This window comes from Brassica napus, chromosome A6 (genome assembly GCF_020379485.1).
Source record: "Brassica napus cultivar Da-Ae chromosome A6, Da-Ae, whole genome shotgun sequence".
NCBI lineage: Eukaryota > Viridiplantae > Streptophyta > Magnoliopsida > Brassicales > Brassicaceae > Brassica > Brassica napus.
The window spans coordinates 1,434,209-1,457,184 of NC_063439.1; the positions used below are offsets into that span (position 1 = coordinate 1,434,209).

At 35.6% G+C, this 22,976-nt stretch overlaps 2 protein-coding genes, 1 long non-coding RNA gene and 1 pseudogene across 9 annotated transcripts; 3 read left to right on the forward strand and 1 right to left on the reverse strand.

Annotated features, from left to right (window-relative positions):
* Positions 1 to 169: 169 nt before the first annotated feature.
* LOC125610081 lies at positions 170 to 956 on the reverse strand. The gene is made up of 2 exons (XR_007340103.1): positions 744 to 956; positions 170 to 659 (listed from the first exon to the last, which is right to left on the reverse strand). It is a non-coding gene; the product is annotated as an uncharacterized LOC125610081 (long non-coding RNA).
* Positions 957 to 1,251: 295 nt separating this feature from the next.
* Positions 1,252 to 9,410, forward strand: LOC125575815 (annotated as a pseudogene).
* A 3,375-nt stretch (positions 9,411 to 12,785) lies between these two features.
* On the forward strand, positions 12,786 to 17,527 carry LOC106349654 (jacalin-related lectin 34-like). 7 transcript variants are annotated; one of them, XM_048781782.1, is made up of 8 exons: positions 12,794 to 12,909; positions 13,623 to 13,802; positions 13,887 to 14,702; positions 14,787 to 15,275; positions 15,348 to 15,848; positions 15,939 to 16,448; positions 16,541 to 16,996; positions 17,087 to 17,527. In XM_048781782.1, the coding sequence occupies exons 2-8, from the start codon at positions 13,659 to 13,661 to the stop codon at positions 17,339 to 17,341; spliced, it is 3,171 nt and encodes a 1,056-aa protein (XP_048637739.1). In that variant the 5' UTR covers positions 12,794 to 12,909; positions 13,623 to 13,658; the 3' UTR covers positions 17,342 to 17,527. The 7 variants fall into 7 exon arrangements, with proteins under 7 accessions (XP_048637741.1, XP_048637743.1, XP_048637739.1 ...); XM_048781781.1 differs by having other exon boundaries at positions 12,805 to 12,909; positions 13,630 to 13,802; XM_048781783.1 differs by having other exon boundaries at positions 12,866 to 12,907; positions 13,619 to 13,802.
* Positions 17,528 to 18,371: 844 nt separating this feature from the next.
* Positions 18,372 to 22,014, forward strand: LOC106346039 (probable mitochondrial-processing peptidase subunit alpha-1, mitochondrial). The gene is made up of 13 exons (XM_013785283.3): positions 18,372 to 18,542; positions 18,797 to 19,045; positions 19,478 to 19,774; positions 19,860 to 20,027; positions 20,109 to 20,276; positions 20,380 to 20,457; positions 20,572 to 20,638; positions 20,769 to 20,866; positions 21,071 to 21,140; positions 21,235 to 21,305; positions 21,386 to 21,435; positions 21,525 to 21,637; positions 21,758 to 22,014. Exons 1-13 carry the CDS (start codon positions 18,504 to 18,506, stop codon positions 21,802 to 21,804), a joined length of 1,515 nt encoding a protein of 504 aa, XP_013640737.2. The 5' UTR covers positions 18,372 to 18,503; the 3' UTR covers positions 21,805 to 22,014.
* The last annotated feature ends 962 nt before the right edge of the window (positions 22,015 to 22,976 follow it).

Below are 22,976 nucleotides of genomic sequence, written 5' to 3' on the forward strand. Positions count from 1 at the left end.
AAAGAATTATTTGGTAACATATATATTTAGTTTGTAAATAGTTCATATTTGAAAAATATTTATAGAGAGAAGATAAGCGTGGACGGCTACATGTGGACATATAAACATGTAGGAGTACATGCGTATGAGTGTGGACGGGTAATCATGAACGGTTATTTGTGGACAGATATGCATGAACATATGCATATGGATAAAATATACATATGGATAGATAGACGTGCGTGGATCTGTACAATGGACAATTATTTGGTGGTGATTTGTGTTTGTGTGACAAAACATATATGCCAAACAAAATGTCAACCTTATGAATAATGAGATATCAAAAGCATAAACAGTTAGCAATGAAGCTCTTATCCTTTTCCTCAGCAATGTTCCAAACACCATCTTCATCTAATTCAATTTCAGAGGTAGATGGCTTTTCAACAGATAACCATAAAGGTAGGTCTTGAGACAAAGAAATAAAATGTTTTAAAAAAACACAGGATAAGAGTATTTCCGAATGCAAGACGGAAGAGACATAAACAGATACCTTTGTGTACTGATTCTTTACACGGAGTGAACCTGAGAAGAAAACTAAATCTATTGTATATATGATGACTTGCATAGAAGAGAAATTGGGACGAGAATACACACTCATACTCCAATTGTTGTTCCAACTGCTTCAAAAATTAACAAACGAAAAGGGAACAAATCACCATCAATAAGAACATGAATAGGAAAAAGTTTGAAACTTTGTCTCATACCAATCATTGCACGATCTACGGCTAGAGTTGCAGGGTTTGTGTCTTTGCAGATTTGCAGAGGTTCTAAGAGGAATTGCAGCGGCTCTAAGAGAATTAAAAGTGTGTATGGCGCCAGTGGTTGCTCGTGGTGAAGAACAGAGCCCTCTGTCTGAGCTAAACGAGATGATGATTGGTTCAAGCCTTTTGCTGGAGCTCAACGAGAGAGGGAGAGTGGTTCCGTCGGTGGGTTTAGGGATGTAGCTTTCCATTAACGATAGATATTGTTATTTAAGCGGATTAGAGATTGTGATTTGTGAGAATTGGGGAAGTTAGAATTTTATCAGTTAATGATTTTGTTTTTAAAAAAAAAAAAATCTGCTTAGTTACAACAAGAAGGTAACGAGAGAGAAAAAGCTTTCAAGGGTATAATGGACAAACGGTAAGACAAATGTGTGTTGCAAGTGGGATGTGTTCTTTAGTGTAATTAGAAAGTCAAAATGTGTCCTCCAATGTAAATTTCTCTTAATAATACCCCATGTTACAAATAATAGCATTGGCTAACTTTTTTGATATTTTATTTATGGTCGGAAACACTGAGAAGGACATTCATTTTTCTTTTATTTTTTCGTCGAGGTTGGAAAAAGTTGTTGAATATCCCCATGTGACAAATAAATAGCATTAGCTAACCTTACCGCCAAATGGCTATAAATATCAAACCATTTGCTATCCCCAACTCACTCTCATCCTCATCTTGCCATTCAGGTACTCTCTCTCTCACACACTCTATATCTTCTTCCTTTGTTATTATTTACATGACGAACTTATGGGTAGTTTTAAGTAACAAAATACCATGTTTTTTTGCTTCTTAATACAATCTTTCAGGTTTTGTGCAAAGCTAAGAAAAGAGATAATGTCCAAAAGGGTGGGACCAGTGGGTAATTACTTGGGAGATGCATTCGACGATGGTGTTTTCGATGGTGTGAAGAAAATAATTGTCTCAGTAGAGGGAAGTCCTTATAACTGTATATCAATGATCAAGATCGAATATGAAAAGGACGGGAAACTTGAATCCCGTCAACATGGAACGGTTCGTGGGGAATTAAAAGAGGTAAAAAATTGGGAAATTTTGTTATAAAATTCTTCTACTACACATTTTAATATCTATGTTAGATTCGATTTTGTTTCGAATATTTTGAACAGTACCCCTAACTTGTCAATGAAAATTGGAAAACAAATAAGGTGGTGGAAAAGTTTGAAAGCCGAAAGTGTGTAATATACGATTTTTTGCATTTCCCAGAAGACAAAAATATACATTAAACTGGGTATTTAAATTATTAATTAATATTTTATATACTTATTTAAAGTATTACTGATTTTCTTAAAATAATTTAAATACTTATTTATAATTGAATTTGATAGTTTTTTGTTAAATTTTCTAAAATTTCAAGGTTTTGGGTAACTATTGATCAAGTTCAACCTGGATCCGGATAAAACCAAATAACGAATAAACAAGACCAATTCAGATATTTATGTTGGGTTGGTTTGAGTTTGAGTTTTCGGATTCAAATTTTCCTCATTCCTAGGTCTATGAAAATTGAAACACAAATCAGGTGAAGAAAATTTTTGAAAATCGAAAGTGTAATATATTCCCCCGGTTTCCAAAAGATAAATATTTTATAATAAAAACTATATTTCCAAAAAGATGCATGTTTGATCTAAAACTATAGAAATTAACAAAGACCAAAAAAACATTACATATAAAAATAAATTTTAATATATTTTCTTAATATGTGTAAACACAAAAAAAAATGGATCTCTTAGAAACATAAGGAATATGATTTTTGGAATTTTCCCAACAAAAATGTCGTTGCTTCTTTATTACTCCATTTGTATCACTTTAAGTGGGTTTTAAGGTTCTTGCACATGGATTAAGAAACATACAAATTTATATATAATTTATCTTGATTACATAAAAATATCATTAAATGAAATTAATTCAACCAATAAAAAAAAGTTTATTACTTTGTAATTGGTCAGAAAATTAAAATGATATTAAATTTTACCTAGAATATGAGAACATCAATTATTTTGAAACAAATTTTTTTTCTCTAAACACCACTTAAAGTGATACGGAGTGTGTATTTTGTAACCAGTTCAAATTAAGCGCTTAAATAATGATTTGTTTGTTTCTAATGGAAATTGAATCCAGTTTATAGTGGATCATCCCAATGAATATATCACATCTGTTGGTGGGAGCTATGATATTGTTCGAACATACTATCAATCACTCCTGATCAAATCACTAATCTTTAAGACCAACACTGGAAGAGCATCTCCAGTGCTCGGTGGGACAACAGAATCGGGACAACCAGCTGGGACAGAATTCACCTTGGAGGGTAAGTATGGAGAAAAGCTTCTTGGATTCTTTGGACGTGCTGGTCAAGCTCTTGATGCCATTGGAGCTTACTTGGGACCCTGGGTGGTAACAAGGGAAACAAATTCGACGATGGTATTCTCGACGGTGTTAAAAAAGTAACTGTTGCAGCGGGTGAGTACAGTGTAACTTATATAAAGATCGAATACGAAAATAATGGAAAAGATGAAGTCCGTGAACACGGGACAAACCGGGGGGAGTTAAAAGAGGTCAAAACATATAAAATTATGTTTGTTGAATCTAGTTAATATTTAGTTGCATTACTATTATTTCATTGTTTCTAATGGAAAAATGAAATACAGTTCTCGGTAAACTATCCGGAAGACAATATTGTCTCCGTTGGTGGAACCTACAATCATATCTTCAACTATGATACAACGCTTATCACATCTTTGTACTTCACCACCTCCAAGGGATTTACCTCACCATTGTTTGGTGTGGCCAAGGGTAAAGACTTCGAGCTCCAAGGTGAAAGTGGAGAAAAGCTTCGTGGAATTTATGGACGTGGTGGTACTGCCATCGATGCCATTGGGGCTCACTTCGGACCGCTTGGTGGTAACAAGGGTAACACATTCGACGATGGTTTTTTCGATGGTGTGAAAAAATTAACCATTGGAGCAGATGAGTACAGTATAGTTTATATGAAGATCGAATACCAAAAGGATGGAAAGGTCATAGTCCGTGAACATGGGACGTTTGACGGGATTCTAAAAGAGGTCAAAACATATAAAATTTGTTTGTTGAATTTCGTTAACATTCAGCTGCTTCGCGCTATTAATTGATTCTTTATAGTTAAAAAAAATGAAATACAGTTCTCGGTGAACTATCCGGAAGACAATATTGTAGCTGTTGGTGGAAGCTACAATCATATTTTCAAATATGATACAACGCTTATCACATCGTTGTACTTCACAACCTCTAAGGGATTTACCTCTCCATTATTTGGTGTGAAAAAAGGAAAAGACTTCGAGCTCAAAGGTGAAAATGGAGGAAAGCTTCTTGGAATTTATGGACGTGATGGTACTGCCATTGATGCCATTGGGGCTCACTTCGAGACTGGTTCTGGTTAAAAAATCGCCGGTTTTCATGGGGTCCATTATCGCCAATTCAGGCTTGCCATTTAATTGCTTTTTCTTTGATTACATAAAATAAGGCCATCCGAAGTCTGCTTTTACCATGCTTGTGTGTTTGTGTGTGTTTTAATAAAAATGTGAAATTTTTTGTTTGTTGGTAAAATGTTAAATTTATACCATTTTCTAAGATTTATAAATGTTGCATACAACTTATTTCTGCAAGAAAGAAACTAAAAAACAACCTACTACTAGCGCGGACGAACCTCATGGAGGTCTAGTACACAAAAAATAGAACTGCAGCAACGATGGTGACTGGTCTGGAAACGGGAAGGAGATGAGTCTGTCCCGGAGTAGACGATCCAAAGCATGACAGAAACCAGCAGCAGAAGTGGAGGTGGAAGTAAAGACCCGAGCATTTCTTACCTCCATATAAGGTAGATGGAAACTGGAAGATGAGATTGATCACCGAGCCTGCTTTAGGATCCAAACGTTGTCTGTGGAGTGAATATCTTAATAAATTGTTATATTTTATATTGGCACAACTAAAGACTGATAAAATTTATTAATTTATTATATTTATTTATTGAATATTAATTTATATAATTTTTAATGTAATTATAGAGCTGGCAAAATTTTACTTGTCTGGGTTGCTAGAAGTTAGGAGTATATGATTAATTTGTAAAGTTAACAAAATTATTGTAATGTGTTAAAGTTGAATATATGTTGAATAATGAAGCAGAAGAAAGAGAAAATAACATAGACTATGTTAAAAGATGAATGAATGGTTTAAATCTTGAAAATACTGTATATATAGTCTTAGTCAAATAATATCTCAGAAAAGTAAATATTAAAGCAAAAAAAATAGTATATAGTTATGGGCCTCATTTATATACTCCCTCCGTTTCAGAATAGATGATGTTTTAGAAAATTGTTTTTGTTTCAAAATAGATGATGTTTTGATTTTTTTATATTATCTTTAATTTTACTGAAAACTGTGCAACCAATCAGATATTGCAGTTATTTATGTAATTGGTTGAATGAGTTTTAAATTATATTTTTAAGTTATTTTTTTGAAAGAAAAGAAATTTCTTAATCTTTGTGCATTAAGCCAAAATATCATGTATTGTAAAACAGAGGGAGTATTTGCTATAGGCCACAGCTTTAGGCCACAGTTACTATATAAGTAAAAAGGGACAGCACTAGTGGCTATAAAATATTTACCAGAAATAAGTCATGTATTTCGTACACGTGATTCGTTATATGATTGGTTTACGCATTTCTTGCAACTTTTAAACTATTTTATTTTTTCATTATTAAAAGCATTTCCATTGTAATTCATATTTTATTTTAAAATAGAATAACTCTATAATAGAGTGTGGTTTATTCTCTACTCAACTTTAAAGTAAAAATAAAGTAATGAACATAAAATATAATTCATTTCTAAAATAAATGTATTTTTACTTTATTATAGAATAAAAATAGAATGAAATTAGAACATTTTTGAAAATAGAATATGGTTGGAAATGCTCTACAGAACTTTTACATCTATGTTTCAATTATCAAGTTTTAACACTTGTCAGAACTCAAAACACTTCTAGCCATTTTTCTTTTTGAAACTAACTTTTAGCCATTTCGATTTTTGTTTTTTAACCTAAAGCAAAAATATTAAAGTAAGAACTTATTTATACACCAATTATTGAACTGTTACGATCTTTTTTTTAAACAATAGAACTGTTACGATCAAGACCTACAAAAATTAGCCTTATTCGGCTAGATATTTTATTTGTGGTAGGAGAAAACTGAGAAGGACAATTTTTTTTTTCTGTCAGCCAAACATAGTTAATATACCCCACGTGACAAATAAATAGCCTTTGCTTTTTTTTTTTTTTGTTCAAATAAATAGCCTTTGCTAACGGACATTTTTAACCTTGTTTTCTTTTTAGATATTTTATATGGTGGGAGAAAATTGAAAAGGACATTCATTTTTCTTTTATTGTTTCGTCAGGAATGGCAAAAATGTTGAATATCCCCACGTGACAAATAAATAGCATGAGCTAACCTTACCGCCAAAATTGCTATAAATATCATACCATTTGCTATCCCCAACTCACTCTCATCCTCATCTTGCCATTCAGGTACTCTCTCTCTCTCTCTCTCTCTCTCTCTCTCTCTCTCTCTCTCTATTTTACTTTTTTCTTCCTTTGTTTTATTACATGTGAACTTAGTGTAGTTTGAAGTAACAAAAGACCATTTTCTTTTGCTTCTCGATTCAATCTTTCAGGTTTTTGTAAAGGTAATAAAAGGAAATAATGTCCAAAAAGGTGGGAGCAGTGGGTGGATACTTGGGAGAAGCATTCGATGATGGTGTTTTCGATGGTGTGAAGAAAATAGTTGTGTCAGTAGAGGGAGGTCTTTTTAACTGTATATCAATGATCAAGATCGAATATGAAAAGGATGGGAAACTTGAATCCCGTCAACATGGAACAATTCGTGGGGAATTAAAAGAGGTAACATTTTGGGAAACTTTGTTATAAAAATATTTTATTACACACTTTTCGTCAAACGAATACTCATTTATGTTATTTAAAAATATTTTAATATTCATAATATAACTCAAAATAAAAAATAAAAGTTAGTATACAACATATTCATTTTGAAAATTTATAACAATAGACCAAAAGTATACATTAAATTGAATATTTGAGTTCTTTTTTATTCATATGTTAGATGCTTAATTGAAGTGTTTGAAGTATCTCTAAAAGCAACATTAAAACTTCAAATATAAAGTTTATGTGTTCTTACTTCTTACACTTATATTTTTAAAAATAATTGTATCAACTTTTTTCTTTTTTATTTTATCATTTTAATCCTTATAATTTCACATCTCATAATTTTTTACATATAATTTAACTATCATACCTAAAGTTTAAATATTAGAATACTACTAAAATTATGTAAATATGATTTAAAATTTCCAAAACCTCAAAAACGTTATCCATATAATTTTGGTTTAATCTAAAGGCATTGTTTTCAATGAATTCATTATATTATTCTTCATGTTCAAACTGATAAATTCATAAAGAGTATCATTATTGTCGATTATTATTTATTATAAACGTTTTATGAGTTTAAGAAGTTTTAAGCAATTGTAAAGACCTATAAAACTTTGAAAGTTCAATATAAGATTTTGCTTTTGGAGAGGAACACCATTAAACTTTAAATTTGAGGCTTTTTCCAAACATCAAAATAAAGTTGTTTTTGAGATGTTGTTATTATTAATATTTTAGAGTATTTTTAATACTTATTCAGAATTGGGTTTAGTATGTTTTTGTTAGATTTTTGAAAAATTTAAATTTTTCGAGTACTCAAATGGATTTGGATTTCATTCGGGTAAAACTTAAAACTTTAAATAACTTTAAACAACTCATTCGAATATTTATGTTGAATTCGGTTTTGTTCGGAATCATTTTTTTCTGGTTGGTTCAGTTTGAGTTTCAGGTTACCCTAACTAGGTCAACGAAAATTGAAAATCAAATCAGGTGATGGGAAAGTTTGAACGCCAGTGCCTGTGTATTATATGATTGACATTTTCTCAACAAAAATATCGTTACTTCTTTAATACCTTGTAACCAGTTCAAATTAAACGCTTAAATACTAATGACTTGTTTGTTTCTAATGGAAATTAAATCCAGTTTTCAGTGGATTATCCGAATGAATATATCACATCTGTTGGTGGAAGCTATGATAGTGTTCGATACTATGAAGTACCGCTGATCAAATCACTAATCTTTAAAACCAACACTGGAAGAACATCTCCAATACTCGGTGGAACAACAGAATCTGGACAACCAGCTGGGACAGAATTCACCTTGGAGGGCAAATATGGAGAAAAGCTTATTGGTTTCTTTGGACGTGCTGGTCAAGCTCTTGATGCCATTGGAGCTAACTTCGGACCGCTAGGTGGTAACAAGGGAAACAGATTTGACGATGGTTTTCTCGATGGTGTGAAAACCTTGACTGTTGGAGCGGATGAGTACAGTGTAACTTATATCAAAATCGAATACGAAAATAATGGAAAAGATGAAGTCCGTGAACACGGGACAAACAGGGGAGAGCTACAAGAGGTCAAAACATATAAAGTTTTGTTAATATTCAGTTGCTTTGGTTATTTCTTCTTTTTCCTAATGAAAAAATGAAATACAGTTTTCAGTGAACTATCCAGAAGACAGTATTGTAGCCGTCGGTGGAACCTACAATCATATTTTCAACTATGATACAACGCTTATCACATCTTTGCACTTCACCACCTCCAAGGGCTTTACCTCTCCATTATTTGGTGTGGCGAAGGGAAAAGAATTCGAGCTCCAAGGTGAAAATGGAGAAAAGCTTCGTGGAATATATGGACGTGCTGGTACTGCCATCGATGCCATTGGGGCTCACTTCGGACCGCTTGGGGGTAACAAGGGAAACACATTCGACGATGGTGTTTTTGATGGTTTGAAGAAAATAACTGTTGGAGCAGATGAGTACAGTATAACTTATATCAAGATCGAATACCAAAAGGATGCAAAAGTCATAGTTCGTGAACATGGGACGAATCGCGGGGAGCTAAAAGAGGTCAAAACATATAAAATTTTGTTTGTTGAATTTCGTTAATATTCAGTTAATTCATTGTTTATAATGGAAAATGAAATACAGTTCACGGTGAACTATCCGGGAGACAATATTGTAGCTGTTGGTGGAAGCTACAATCATATTTTCAACTATGATACAACTCTTATCACATCTTTGTACTTCACCACCTCCAAGGGCTTTACCTCTCCATTATTTGGTGTAGCTAAGGGAAAAGATTTCGAACTCAAAGGTGAAAATGGAGGAAAGCTTCTTGGAATTTATGGACGTGGTGGTACTGCCATCGATGCCATTGGGGCTCACTTCGAGACTGGTTCTGGTTAAAAAGTTGCCGGGTTCGACGGAAAAGCTGGTGATTAGTTTCATCAGATCGGAGTTCTTTATCGCCAATTACAGGCTTGCCATTTAAAATCCTTTTTCTTTGATTACATAAAATAAGGCCATCCGAAGTCTGTTTTACCATGTTTGTGTGTGTATGTGTGTCATTGAAATAAATGTGAATTTCATTATTTGATAATGTAAGGTTAATACAAAAAAGTCTTGAAACCACACTTAGTCTTCACAAATCATTTATACAAACTCTATCAAATAGTATTTGAAAGTGAACACATGCACAGAATGAATGAATGATTGGTTAACTTCTAAAATCATTCTAACACTAACTCATTAAATCATATATCAATTTTAATATGGATGTTCAAAAAACAATTATAACGACCATATGCAATCCTAATCTGCTTTGTTTTTCTGCATAAGACATTTCTATTCAATTACTAATATTTTGATATAAACTTGGAATCATATTGATAAGAATTTATTTTTGTATTTTTTAAGATTTCTTATTATACTATGACCACTAACATAGAATGTTTTTGTAGACCATACTAACACTTAACACTTTAAATTTATACATTATTTTAATATGATAGTTCAAAATCTTCTAACCGAGTATATGCTTATCAATATTGTTTTTTGCAGAACACAATTCTACATCGTTACTTATATGGCGATAAGAACTTGCAATCATATAAATAAGATTTTTAGTATATAGTATATTTTACAAAGTTGCTCTCAGTGCATGTCTGGTAGTATTATTAAAAAGATATGAGATTTTTCCAGGCTACGCCCGGGATATTTGTATAATCTTTAGTTAAATTAAAAAATTTGCACTTATATTTGAATATAAATCGTGTATATATATATTACAATCAATTTTAAAGTATTAAATTGTTAGAAATTTAAATGTTTTTGTATTTATTCATTGCCTTGTGTCTACAAATTTAAAATAATTTAAAATAAGAGAGAGAGAGAGAGAGTCATATTTGAATTAGAACATGATTATATGAGCTCTATGAAATTCAAAACCACAAACAGAACATATATAAGAAAATAATCATATAACCCAATCACACAAAAACTCAAGATAAAACGCCTACCCTGTTTGTATGGAGTAGTTAAGCACTAACTTAGCATCTGAAGCATTAGGATTGGAAGGTGAAATATGAGCACTCGTGCTTCCTAAAAAATCAGGCATAAACGGTTGAGGGACATCTCGTTGATTCCATATGCAGGTTCCATAGAGTTCTGGAAAAGCTATGATGTCTAGGCTTAGCCATCACAACAACAACACAATACTCCGATCAACATTAAATGATGTTGGGAATGATTAAGCTGCAAGCCTGCAATCAAAGAAATGAGGATATAGCTATTATTACTTCCATGGCAAAGAACCAAATATGGTGAAGATATTTACGATGGTGATAAACCAGATAACATTGACCTAGTGGTTTCTTGAAGCGCACACTATGTGGCACACATATGCTTATCTCAGGTTTGAGTTCATGAGACGAAACAAAATATCTTAAATATCACGCTTCAAGAAAAATGTTACAATTGTATTAGAAACATTTTGAAAACTAAATAAGGATAACAATAGCAACCGATGGAAAACAGCTTGGCAAAATTTGGACCGTAACAAAACCAATGAGCCCACACGAAAGAGGCCAGTTTTTTAATTTTCGGCTTGATGTGATCTGACGTGTCAACATACATGTTTTTGATTGGTCTGAATTAACTATCCTACGTGGCGTGCTCCCTGCTCAGTATATTGAGCTTTTAGTAGTGTGATATGGCTGACTTCGAGTATTATTCACAAAGAAGAATATTTGACAAAACTGTGATTGGTAAGTGCTCTGAGTACTTTCTACGTCAAAAGACCTCTACATGAGATCTCTTCTTTTTCCCGTACACGGCACAACAAACTGTTTATCTAATTAAGCATTCCTGGGAAGCTGCTCCAATCTGGCTCCAGTGTCCAGATCTGAACACTCAAAATTTGATAAGTTCATGCTGCACCCGCATTGCTACCGGTGGCCTCCGTTCCATCTCCATCTCTTATCCCGGAGCTAGAGCTTCTACCAAGCCGTTTCTTAATTGGCCGAGAATTATTTCTGTATGGGCCTAGCCCAGTATACCCTTATTGCATCTGACGGACCTTTCTTCAGTCAACCAATACCTATAATTTTGCACCATACCGAGAGACAGCTAGTTATGGGACTGGCATTTTTGACTAGTTCAAAGATTTCCGAAGGGTTCCTTGAGATCTATATTATGCGAGCATTGTCATATCACTCTTTCACAATGAATTGTTCGGTGGATTCACCGACTTTGTTACCGGTTCCATCTTCTTCTTCCATCAAGCAGAGTATCTCACTACCATGCCTCCTTTTTATGGAAGGAGAGATTTCCTTGGGTCTGGTAGCGAGTATTTTTTCAGCTTACTCACCGGTTAGCCATCTAGCCATCTTGTGTAGCGGTTTATGTGTGGGGCAAGAATGCACAATCGAGACTATTTTTGTTCCTCTCTTTGGTGAGGGTTGGTGTGCAACGTCACAACATAAAGTGATTAAATTTCAGCTGTCCGAGTTTGTCGTGAAGGCTCTCTGGATGCATTCAAACACTATCTTGACTTTGCTATCAACTTGTTAAGGAATTATCATGTTTAATCTTTTATTGCTATTGTACCGTATGTTTATTTTCCAAGAAAATGTCTTTTTTTTTGTAATTATTCCGGTTGATTTAATGAAAGTAAGTTGTATACTTGTATTTGAAAAAATACAACTTGAGTAGAAACGCCTTAATAGAAATTACGTATGTGCGAAATAAATTACAAAGCTAATCTCCAGTATTTTCCTGTTAGGCACTAGGATTAATCCAAACGCTCGATTAACACCTAACAAAATTTTCAGCATCGCTTATAATTCAACCGTCTTAATAACTTCAAAAAGATGTGTCTCTATAGCATGTTGCACGTGATTATAGAACCAAATTAGTTATAAATGTGAAGAGCATGTGTATCACCTGATTCAGCTCAGCTCTCAGGTCGTTAATCTAAAGCCAGCGATACATGTCTTTTCATCTGTAGTCTAAATCAATTTATATGTCTTTGGATGCTACACATTTTTATCCACGACCAAAAGAAAACTAAAGTTTTGAGCTTTAAAGTGTACTATTTTCTTATTTAAGATGTATATTGTTAAAATGTTTAGTAGCCTATTTTCTTCAAAAGAAAAAAAGCTTTAAATATACAGACTTATTTATGCACCAATTGTTAACGTTCTTACAGTCATAACCAACCAATGGGAACGTAATAATATGTAGTACAACATTTTTCGGCTTTATTTGATTAAATTAGTTCTGTCTGGTCGGTGAAACTGAGAAGGATATTTATTATTTATTTCCATTTTGACGATAAATTAAAGAACACGTACGTATTTCCACACCAATCATTCTACTGTTTTTTTTTGTTTTCGGAACTTTTGATCCAATCATTCTACTGTTACATTCATAATCAATGGGACCGACCGTAAGCATTATTTTCTTGTTAGTATAAATTCTACCGGTCGGTTACAACCAAAATGTTGAATATCGCCATGTGACAAATAAGAAACGTTAACCAACCTTATCGCCAAGACGCCAATAAATATCGAACCATTTGCCACCCCAATTATTGCAATTCACTCTCCTCCTCATCCATCTTCCCACTAAGGTACTCTCTCTCTCTTTCTCTCATTTTCAGAGTTTAGAGATAGAACAGTCCATGAAAATCAGAGATTTTGGGTGGCTAGATTTCAAAGACTATAAAAGGAATATTAAGTTGTTGTATTTTAAGGCCAAAACAAAGTTGTTGTATTTAAGAATTTCATTAACAAAAACATTAATGTAGCTTTGTTGATATCCACTATTGTCCCAAATGTTAAGCAAAAAAAAAACTACTGTCCCAATGAAATTTATCATTATATTTTTCATCTGTTGTGCTTTTATATCATGCTCTGTTTCTTGTTTCTTCTTCTGCTACCGATTAATCGTACATTTTCATCCAGACATTAGTTTCTCGTCAGTACTTTTTGCAACTTTTTATGAAAACCCTTTAACAAAAAAAATTTTTTTTGCAACTTTTTAATTGTTTCTATCAGTTTTTCATATTTTATTAAAACCAATAAAATACTGACATATTAATTTAGTTTATTAAAATAGCTGATAAAATCTACTAGTAATTTAAATTTATTTTTAACAAATAAATATTTATTTACAATAAATAATGTACGAACATTCTATATTTGCAAATAATGTGTACTATTTGTTATTTTGAGTTTAGTGTCCAACCAATGAGATTACTAGGTTAGAATAAGTGTGCCTTTCTTTACTTTCGAGTATGTAAAACTTCCTTTTTAGGAAATGTAATTTTTATTACTCCTATAGTTCTCAGGCGATATCTGACGGATCTTAAAGGCCAAGATGTCTTGGGACGACGGAAAGCACGCCAAGGTGAAGAAAGTTCAGCTCACATTTGATGACGTCATCAGATCTATCGAGGTGGAATACGAGGGAACCAACCTTAAGTCCCAGCGTCGTGGCACTGTCGGCACCAGATCAGACGGAGTTAGTAAAACAGTTTTAATTAGTTTCAAGATTGTTCTACCACCTTATTAAACATTGTTTGTCTGTTTTTTTTTTAAATGGCAGTTCACACTGAGCACGGACGAGTACATAACAAGTGTGTCTGGTTACTACAAAACCACTTTTTCGGGAGACCATATAACGGCGCTAACGTTTAAGACGAACAAGAAGACATATGGGCCTTACGGAAACAAAACTCAAAACTACTTTTCAGCTGACGCACCCAAAGATAGCCAAATCGCTGGGTTTCTAGGAACCAGCGGCAATGCTCTCAGCTCCCTCGACGTTCACTTTGCTCCCATTCCTACCCCTGGTAGCATCAAACCACAACCTGGAGGCTCTGGAACCGGCGGTGGCGGTTCAAAACCTGGTGGTTCTGGAAATGAATCTGGTGGTGGTGGCGGTGGCGGTGGTTCAAAACCTGGTGGTTCTGGAAATGAATCTGGTGGTGGCGGCGGTGGTTCAAAACCTGGTGGTTCTGGAAATGAATCCGGTGGTGGCGGCGGTGGCGGCGGTGGTGGTTCAAAACCTGGTGGTTCTGGAAATGAATCTGGTGGTGGCGGCGGTGGTGGTTCAAAACCTGGTGGTTCTGGAAATGAATCTGGTGGTGGCGGCGGTGGTGGTTCAAAACCTGGTGGTTCTGGAAATGAATCTGGTGGCGGCGGTGGTTCAGGAAATGAAACCGGTAATGATGGACCAGGAAAGATTGGACCGCTTGGTGGTGATAAGGGAAATGTATTTGACGATGTTGGTTTCGAAGGTGTGAAGAAAATAACCGTCGGAGCAGATCAGTACAGTGTAACATACATCAAGATCGAGTACATAAAAGATGGACAAGTTGTTGTCCGTGAGCATGGGACAGTTCGTGGGGAACTCAAAGAGGTAAATAAATTTCTCTATGCGACTTCAGTTAATATTATATTATTACTAACACACTTTGTTTCTAATGGTAAATGAAATATACAGTTTTCAGTGGACTATCCGAACGATAATATCACGGCCGTTAGTGGAACCTACAAACATGTTTACACCTATGATACGACGCTTATCACATCGCTTTACTTCACAACCTCCAAAGGTTTCACCTCTCCATTATTCGGTATCGACAGTGAAAAGAAGGGGACAGAATTCGAGTTCAAAGGTGAAAATGGAGGAAAGCTTCTTGGGTTCCATGGACGTGGTGGTAATGCGATTGATGCCATTGGAGCTTACTTCGACACCGGTTCACAAGGAGGTAAGGGCGGCGGCGGCGGTTCACAAACCGATGTCCCAGGGAAGAAGGGACCTCTTGGTGGTGAAAAAGGAGAAGAGTTCAACGATGTTGGTTTCGAAGGTGTGAAGAAAATTACCGTTGGAGCCGATCAATACAGTGTAACTTACATCAAGATCGAATATGTGAAAGATGGAAAAGTCGAAATCCGTGAGCACGGGACAAGTCGTGGGGAACTACAAGAGGTAATAAATGCGATTTTCTGTCACACTATTCAACTGGTTCGTTACTAATATAGATTTGTTTCTAATAAACAGTTTTCAGTGGACTATCCTAACGATAGTATTACGGCCGTTAGTGGAACCTACAAACATATTTTCACCTATGATACGACTCTCATCACATCGCTTTACTTCACAACCTCCAAAGGTTTCACCTCTCCATTATTCGGTATCAACAGTGAGAAGAAGGGAACAGAATTCGAGTTCAAAGGTGAAAATGGAGGAAAGCTTATTGGTTTGCATGGACGTGGTGGTAATGCTATTGATGCAATTGGAGCTTACTTTGACACCGGTTCACAAGGTGGTGACGGAGGCGACGTCCCTAGTAAAGACGGTCCTAACACTGATGTCCCCGGGAAGAAGGGACCGCTTGGTGGTGACAAGGGAGAACCATTCGACGATGTTGGTTTTGAAGGTGTGAAGAAAATAACCGTCGGAGTAGACAACTTAAGCATAACTTATATCAAGATCGAATACGTAAAAGATGGAAAAGTTGAAGTCCGTGAGCACGGAACGGCTCGTGGGAAACTACAAGAGGTATAAAATAAATTTAGTGGTGACTCATGTTTAAAATATTCAATTAGTTTGATACTAATACGTTTGCTTCTAATGGTAAATGAAATACAGTTTTCAGTGGACTATCCAAACGATAGTATCACGGAAGTTGCTGGAACCTACAAACATAACTACACCTATGATACGACGCTTATCACATCGCTTTACTTCACAACCTCCAAAGGTTTTACCTCTCCGTTGTTCGGTATCGACAGTGAAAAGAAGGGAACAGAATTCGAGTTCAAAGATGAAAATGGAGGAAAACTTATTGGGTTTCATGGACGTGGTGGTAATGCTATTGATGCTATTGGAGCTTACTTCGACACTGGTTCTAAACCTGGTGGCAATGGCGACAATGGAAGTGGTTCCAACAGCGGTTCTAGTCCTCAAAAACTTGACGCACAAGGCGGCAAGGGAGGCAACCAATGGGACGACAGTGGTGATCACGATGGTGTGACGAAGATACATGTAGCATATAGTCGAGTGATTGAGCAAATCAAGTTCGAATATGTCAAGAACGGAGAGACAAAGGAAGGACCTGCCCATGGTGTGAAAGGAGGAGCTAGAACTATTATTGGAACGGTACGTATAACGTATTACAAGTTTCTTTTTTCTCAAGTTTTTTTATAAAATAGTTACCTAGAGATTTACTAAAAATTTTCATTACCTTGCAGTTTGAGATAAGTCATCCCAACGAGTATCTCCTGTCCGTGAAAGGTTGGTCCGATTCATCCAACAAGATTGTCGGGATTCAGTTCACAACCAACACAAAGACTTCAGATTATTACGGGTTTGAAAAATATCCTGGAGATGAAGGTACAGATATATTACTTGAAGTGAAAGACAAGAAGATTGTCGGCTTCCATGGCTTCGCCGACAATCAACTCAACTCTCTTGGAGCTTACTTCGCTCCCATCGCCTCAACTCCATTGAAACCTAGCAAGAAGCTACAAGCAGTAGGTGGTGATGAAGGAGCTTCATGGGATGATGGTGCTTTCGACGGCGTTAAGAAAATACAAATAGGGCAGAACAATGATGGTGTGTCTTTCGTGGCGGTCGAGTACCAGAATGGCTCTCAGAAAGTTGTTGGTGATGGTCATGGCAAACAATCACCGCTTGGAGTTGAAACGGTGACTCTTTCTCTCTTTATCTATAAGTGTTAAGTTTTATGTTTCTCAAGATTTTGAATTCTTGAAAAATTTCTTATCCTTTTTTTGTAGTTTGAGCTTGCGGATGGTGAGTACATTACGTCCGTGGGTGTCTACTATGACAAAATCCATGCAGAGGGACGTGGTGTGACAGTGGTGACGAGTTTAATATTCAAGACTAATAAGCAGATATCTCAACCATTTGGAATGACTGGCGGAGAATATGTTGAGCTTAAGGAAGAAGGTAACAAGATCGTTGGGTTCCATGGAAAATCTAGCGATTGGGTTCATCAAATTGGAGTCTATGTTGCACCAGTCACCAAATGAAAAGCTTATTGTGGGTTGGTTCTTTGATTTCCAAATATGAATAAAGTTATGTCAGAGGTCTACTAGTGGATTTGAGGTCTCTTGATGGGCTATGTTTTCTGTTTGTGCTTGGGTGTTATGTTTGTGGTTTAAGTGTTATGTTTGTGTTGTCGCTTGTGGATTTTAATAAAAGGAGGTTTGTGTGAAGTAGAATTTGATTAGTCATCAAGCTAAGCTCTGAAGAAAAATAAACCAATGTTTTAAAAACCGGATTAAACCTTTACTCAAGCATGTAATTGGATAAAACGGTCAGCTTGGTTGGCCGAGTTTTTAGATTTTATCTTATGTAACTAAAAGTATATAAGTAAAATTATATTATTAATTTATATAATGTTTTCACACTGATATGGTCGTGAAATATAAATATAATGTATACTAAGTTAGTAAGATAAATATTAAAAATTACTATGACTTTTTTTTAAAAACTTTCTGAATTTAAAAATATTATTTTATTTAAATTTTAAATTCTATTTTACTTAAATTAGAAAAAATTGGGTTTTAGTTTTGAATCATATGAATTGGTTTTTGGCGGATTTGACCAATTTTGGTTAGGATGGTTTTGATAGTCTAATTCAAATAGTTTTTAAACAACTCAAAACCAGATAAAAAATCGACCAGTCCGGTCTGGTTTTAAAATATTGATGTAAACCTTGCAACCGCTCAAATTCAACTTGTAAAACCATATCTTACAGTTTTCGTTATGTTAAGCTTGGGATTAACCGAACTGAACCAATCAGTTTTTTGGTTTTCCGGCTGTTGAAAGAACCGATTGGTTCAGTTTGGTTACTGGTTGGTTTGGGTATCTTAAAAACAATCGAAAGTTTTATCAGAAACTAACCGAAATATAAGTTTTTTGGGTTGAGTTTCGGTTCAAGTCAGTATATATGGTTAGATCGGTCTATTCTCGGGGTTATATTAAATGGGCCAATCCTGGGTCAGATTAATTGCAATTGATGGGCCTATGTGAAACAAACTCCGCGTACGTTAGCATCAACAAGTAGATGCTCGATCGAATAACAAACTTTAAAAAAAAAAAACGACTATTCTCAGTCTCTCTCACCTCTCGAATCCATCAGCCTCGCCTTCTCTTGCGTCGACTCGGTACTCAGTTTCCACATTCGCCATGTATCGCACGGCAGCTTCACGAGCCAAGGCTCTCAAAGTCAGTACCTCTCTCTCATCGTTTCATCATCGATTTAGCTTCTGGAACGTTCGAGTAGGGAAAAGATTCGTCCGATTCACTGATTTCCCGGAAAATCTATAGATCTGGATTCCGATTATTGATTCCCTATCGTTTTAGTCAATCCGATTCTCGATTAGGAGAAACGACTTTTGCCTCAATCAATCAGTAGATGACGAATTGTGAATCCGCGGCTCGTTGATTGAAATCATTATCGTATTCTTTTTTTTTGTTAGGGATCTCTTAGCAGAGGTTTGGCACCGGCGCGTTACGCTAGCTCCAGTGCTGTTGCTACGAGCTCTTCTTCTTCTTCTTCAGGCTTCTTCGGATGGTTGACTGGTGGATCCTCTTCTTCGCTTGCTTCATTGGACATGCCACTACAAGGCGTATCTCTTCCTCCGCCACTTGCTGACCACGTCGAGCCTAGCAAACTTAAGATCACTACTCTTCCAAACGGCCTCAAAATCGCCTCGGAGATGTCTCCCGTAAGTCATCCTTATGTATTATTTTATACTCATTCCGTTTCATTTTAATATTTAATTGTTGTTGTTGTTCTAGAGTAAAGTTTTCGTTTCAAAATAAATTTTGTTATAGACAATGATGTTTTTATTTAGAAAATATACAAATTGAAACGGAGGGAGTATGAAATTTCTATGAAAGTGTGATGTTGATATGCCTTGAATCTAGCCTCGCTGATAATTAGGCTTTTAGAACGCGGATGCTCTCTTATATATTTGGTGTTTTTGTAATCCTCTTTGTACTCTAAAATCTTAAATCGTCTCCCAATAATCCGGTGAACCAAGTCGAATCTCTGTGTTGATTTACTTATCGCGTTTACTCCTCTGTTTTTTCGCATTATCTTATCGCATCCGTTATAACATGCCGGAAATGAACTGAGAAAGTTATTGTGTTGGCAGAATCCAGTAGCTTCTATTGGTTTGTATGTTGATTGTGGTTCTATCTATGAGGCGCCTTATTTCCATGGAGCAACGCATTTGCTTGAGAGGATGGCTTTCAAGAGCACGACGAACAGAAGCCATCTACGTCTTGTGAGGGAAATTGAAGCTATTGGAGGCAACACCTCGGCGTCTGCGTCTCGGGAGCAAATGAGTTACACCATCGATGCTCTCAAAACCTATGTCCCTGAAATGGTTGAAGTTCTTATCGACAGTGTGAGGAACCCTGCTTTCTTGGATTGGGAAGTCAATGAAGAGGTGAATTTCTTTTTTCCTTTGTTGTTATTTTGATAATTCTGGTGAATACATTTATGTGACTTATTGTTCTTGTGTTGATTCGTAGCTACGTAAGATGAAGGTAGAGATAGCAGAGCTTGCAAAGAACCCTATGGGACTCCTCATGGAGGCCGTTCACTCTGCTGGTTATTCCGGTGCATTGGCAAATCCTCTGTACGCACATGAGTCTGCTTTGGACAGATTGAATGGGGAACTCTTGGAGGAGTTTATGACTGTAAGGCAGCATTCAGCTTTTGAGAACCATCTAAAACCTCTGTTATTACAATTGTTTAATCATTTGATCTGGGGATTTCAGGAGAATTTCACTGCTGCACGTATGGTACTGGCGGCAAGTGGAGTTGAACACGAGGAACTTTTACAAGTTGTTGAGCCATTAACTTCTGACCTTCCTAATGTACCGCGCCAAGGGGAGCCGAAATCTCAGTATACTGGTGGAGATTTTCGCCAACATACTGGTGGAGAGGTATCTATTACACATTTACTGTCGTTGGAGTAATAAACAAGTGTGTTCGAGATGAAATTGTTTTTATGTTACAACTCTAATTGAGCTTTTTGGTCTTCTTCAGGCTACACACTTTGCGCTTGCTTTTGAGGTTCCTGGCTGGAATAACGAGAAAGAAGCAGTCATTGCCACTGTTCTCCAGGTGCCTAAATTGAATGTTTAATTTTTCCTCGTGTTAATAACACTTTCATTTGTTTCAGTCAAATCCTATTTCTTAGGAAAGGCTGATATGTAATTTAAATATATTTCCTATTAGATGCTCATGGGAGGAGGCGGCTCATTCTCAGCTGGAGGCCCTGGAAAAGGAATGCACTCATGGCTATGTAAGTCAAATCTTGTGTATTTTATGGCTTTATTGTTTTTTTTGCTGTTTCTTGAACTAGTTCATTATAAATTATCACGCTCTGCTAGAGGATCAGTAATAGTGATACAAGTTCCTATATCTGGTTACAGATCTCCGTATTCTAAACGAATATCAGCAAGTTCAGTCATGCACTGCATTCACTAGCATCTTTAACAACACCGGATTGTTTGGAATCTATGGTTGCTCGGTGAGTTCAGCAAAATCCTGATTTTGTTTACTGTGTTTTTCCTTACATCAATCATCCACCTTTTTCCCATTGATGATAGATTTGGTATTAAAGAAATATTACCAATTTGTGTGGGTATTGTTAATACCTTTGTTCAGTTTGCGTTAGCTTCCTTGATACGTATTATGGTTAACATAGTGATATGATTTACATCTATGGTTGCAGAGTCCCGAGTTCGCTGCAAAAGCAATTGAATTAGCAGCTAAAGAACTGAAAGATGTTGCCGGAGGAAAAGGTTTACAGTTTGTTTCTTCCTTGCTGTCACTTAAAAGTGGATACAATACTTTACATGTATGAAACATTTTCCTTGTGTTTATGTGTTTGGACAGTTAACCAGAAGCATCTTGATCGTGCCAAGGCAGCCACAAAATCTGCAGTTCTGATGAATTTGGAATCTCGGGTATTCTTTCACTCTCTCACTTTAAGATGAAACCAACTTAAATGGAAGATACTAACGAGTTAGTGTTGTGTGGTATGCAGATGATTGCAGCAGAAGACATTGGCAGGCAGATACTTACATACGGAGAGAGGTACACAGCAAATTTTCATTTTAATTTTATTTTAAAGAAAATTCACTTTAATCTCAATGTTCTATATTAAAAAAAAAAAAATATTGCAGGAAGCCAATTGAGCAATTTTTGAAGACAGTAGACGGACTTACGTTGAAGGACATTACAGATTTCACCAGCAAGATTATTTCAAAGCCTTTGACAATGGGTTCCTTCGGAGAGGGTAATAAACATTTCTCTTTTAACTTATACATTTCATATACCTTTTCACTTACAGAGGTATAATAAAACAACGATCTTGTGTCCTTAATATTGTGTCTGGTTCTTTTTTTTTGTTTGGCAGTGTTGTCTGTTCCAAGCTACGACACCGTAAGCAGCAAATTTTGTTGAAGCAGCAATCATTTGCTAGAAAAATCAAACGATATTTTGGGACGTGTAAAATAAAGATCTTTGGGACAAGAAGAAAAAGACCCAGCCAGTTTAAATTTTTTGTTTTATAGTTGGTCCTATTTTTATTAAATGGATTTTGTTGTTTCCATCTACAGTTAAAATGGCGGGCTTTTCCTGGCCGTATCTCTACAATAAATAATTTTTGTACTACGTTCTCACAACTTCATGCAGTGGTATAATTGTTACTGTGATGTCATTTCATTTCTGAGTGCTAAACTTCAAGACATGATTATGGAAGTGAAGTGATTAGCTTACAGTTTAAGGTTGATGTTGATCGCGGAGCGGGTGTTGTGGATGTGAATCATGATCTTGCCGGGAAGATGGCGTTTTACACCCAAGCCATTGAAGGAACGAGACGGTCAAGCTTTTGATAAGGCGTGTCTCGTGAGGATCGATCAGGAGGAGGCAATGGAAGGCTGTAGGGACGAGGATGAACAGTAAAAATCGGAAGTTTCGGGATTCTAAGTCTGGGTTAATCATGTTGGTAGGATAGGGTTGAGCAAGTAACACTGCCTTTCACAAAAAAGAACTAAAACACTGCAGCATCCTCTTGGGGTTGGGGCAAACAGAAAAAGTAAACAGAGTCTCATATTGCTGCTTTGAATAGTTAGGCAAGTCTCTCTCAACGATAAAGACACTTCACTGCATTCAATGTTTGTTTTAAGCCTCTTTCTCAAATATTCCAGCAGCCACAATTTTTTTTCTTCTTCAGATTTTTTTTTTTTTGGGAACACGTCTTCTTCAGACTAATTTAATCTAATTGTATAAATAGAAATTTCACATTATTTTGCATCTCTATTTTTTTTTTTTTGAACAACTCATCTCTATTCTTAAGAAATGAAAGAAACAAAATACAATAGTGTGAAATTTAAGATCAGCATGCATGCATACAAAGACGCAACAACACAATCCTAAATCTGTAATAGTCAGATCAAATATTTAGATATTTAATCAGAAGATGATATATAGCCCTATGATGTTTTTATCCAAATGAGTAGAAGTATATATGTAATTTTTGTTGGCCAAAACATATAACAGTATGACCAGAAAATGGTTTGAGAGCATCTGTCCGTCCCCTTAGAACTCCTTTAAAGAAAAGTTGGTAGATGTCT

What these genes read in the sequence shown, in the direction of transcription:
- LOC106349654 (XM_048781782.1), top strand. Translation starts at nt 13,659, where the DNA reads ATGTCTTGGGACGACGGAAAGCACGCCAAGGTGAAGAAAGTTCAGCTC. An exon ending in TTCGTGGGGAACTCAAAGAG is followed by an intron (nt 14,703 to 14,786) that starts GTAAATAAATTT and finishes TGAAATATACAG; the next exon opens with TTTTCAGTGGACTATCCGAA. An exon ending in CTAGAACTATTATTGGAACG is followed by an intron (nt 16,449 to 16,540) that starts GTACGTATAACG and finishes ATTACCTTGCAG; the next exon opens with TTTGAGATAAGTCATCCCAA.
- LOC106346039 (XM_013785283.3), top strand. Translation starts at nt 18,504, where the DNA reads ATGTATCGCACGGCAGCTTCACGAGCCAAGGCTCTCAAA. An exon ending in TTGGAATCTATGGTTGCTCG is followed by an intron (nt 20,867 to 21,070) that starts GTGAGTTCAGCA and finishes CTATGGTTGCAG; the next exon opens with AGTCCCGAGTTCGCTGCAAA. An exon ending in TGATGAATTTGGAATCTCGG is followed by an intron (nt 21,306 to 21,385) that starts GTATTCTTTCAC and finishes TGTGGTATGCAG; the next exon opens with ATGATTGCAGCAGAAGACAT.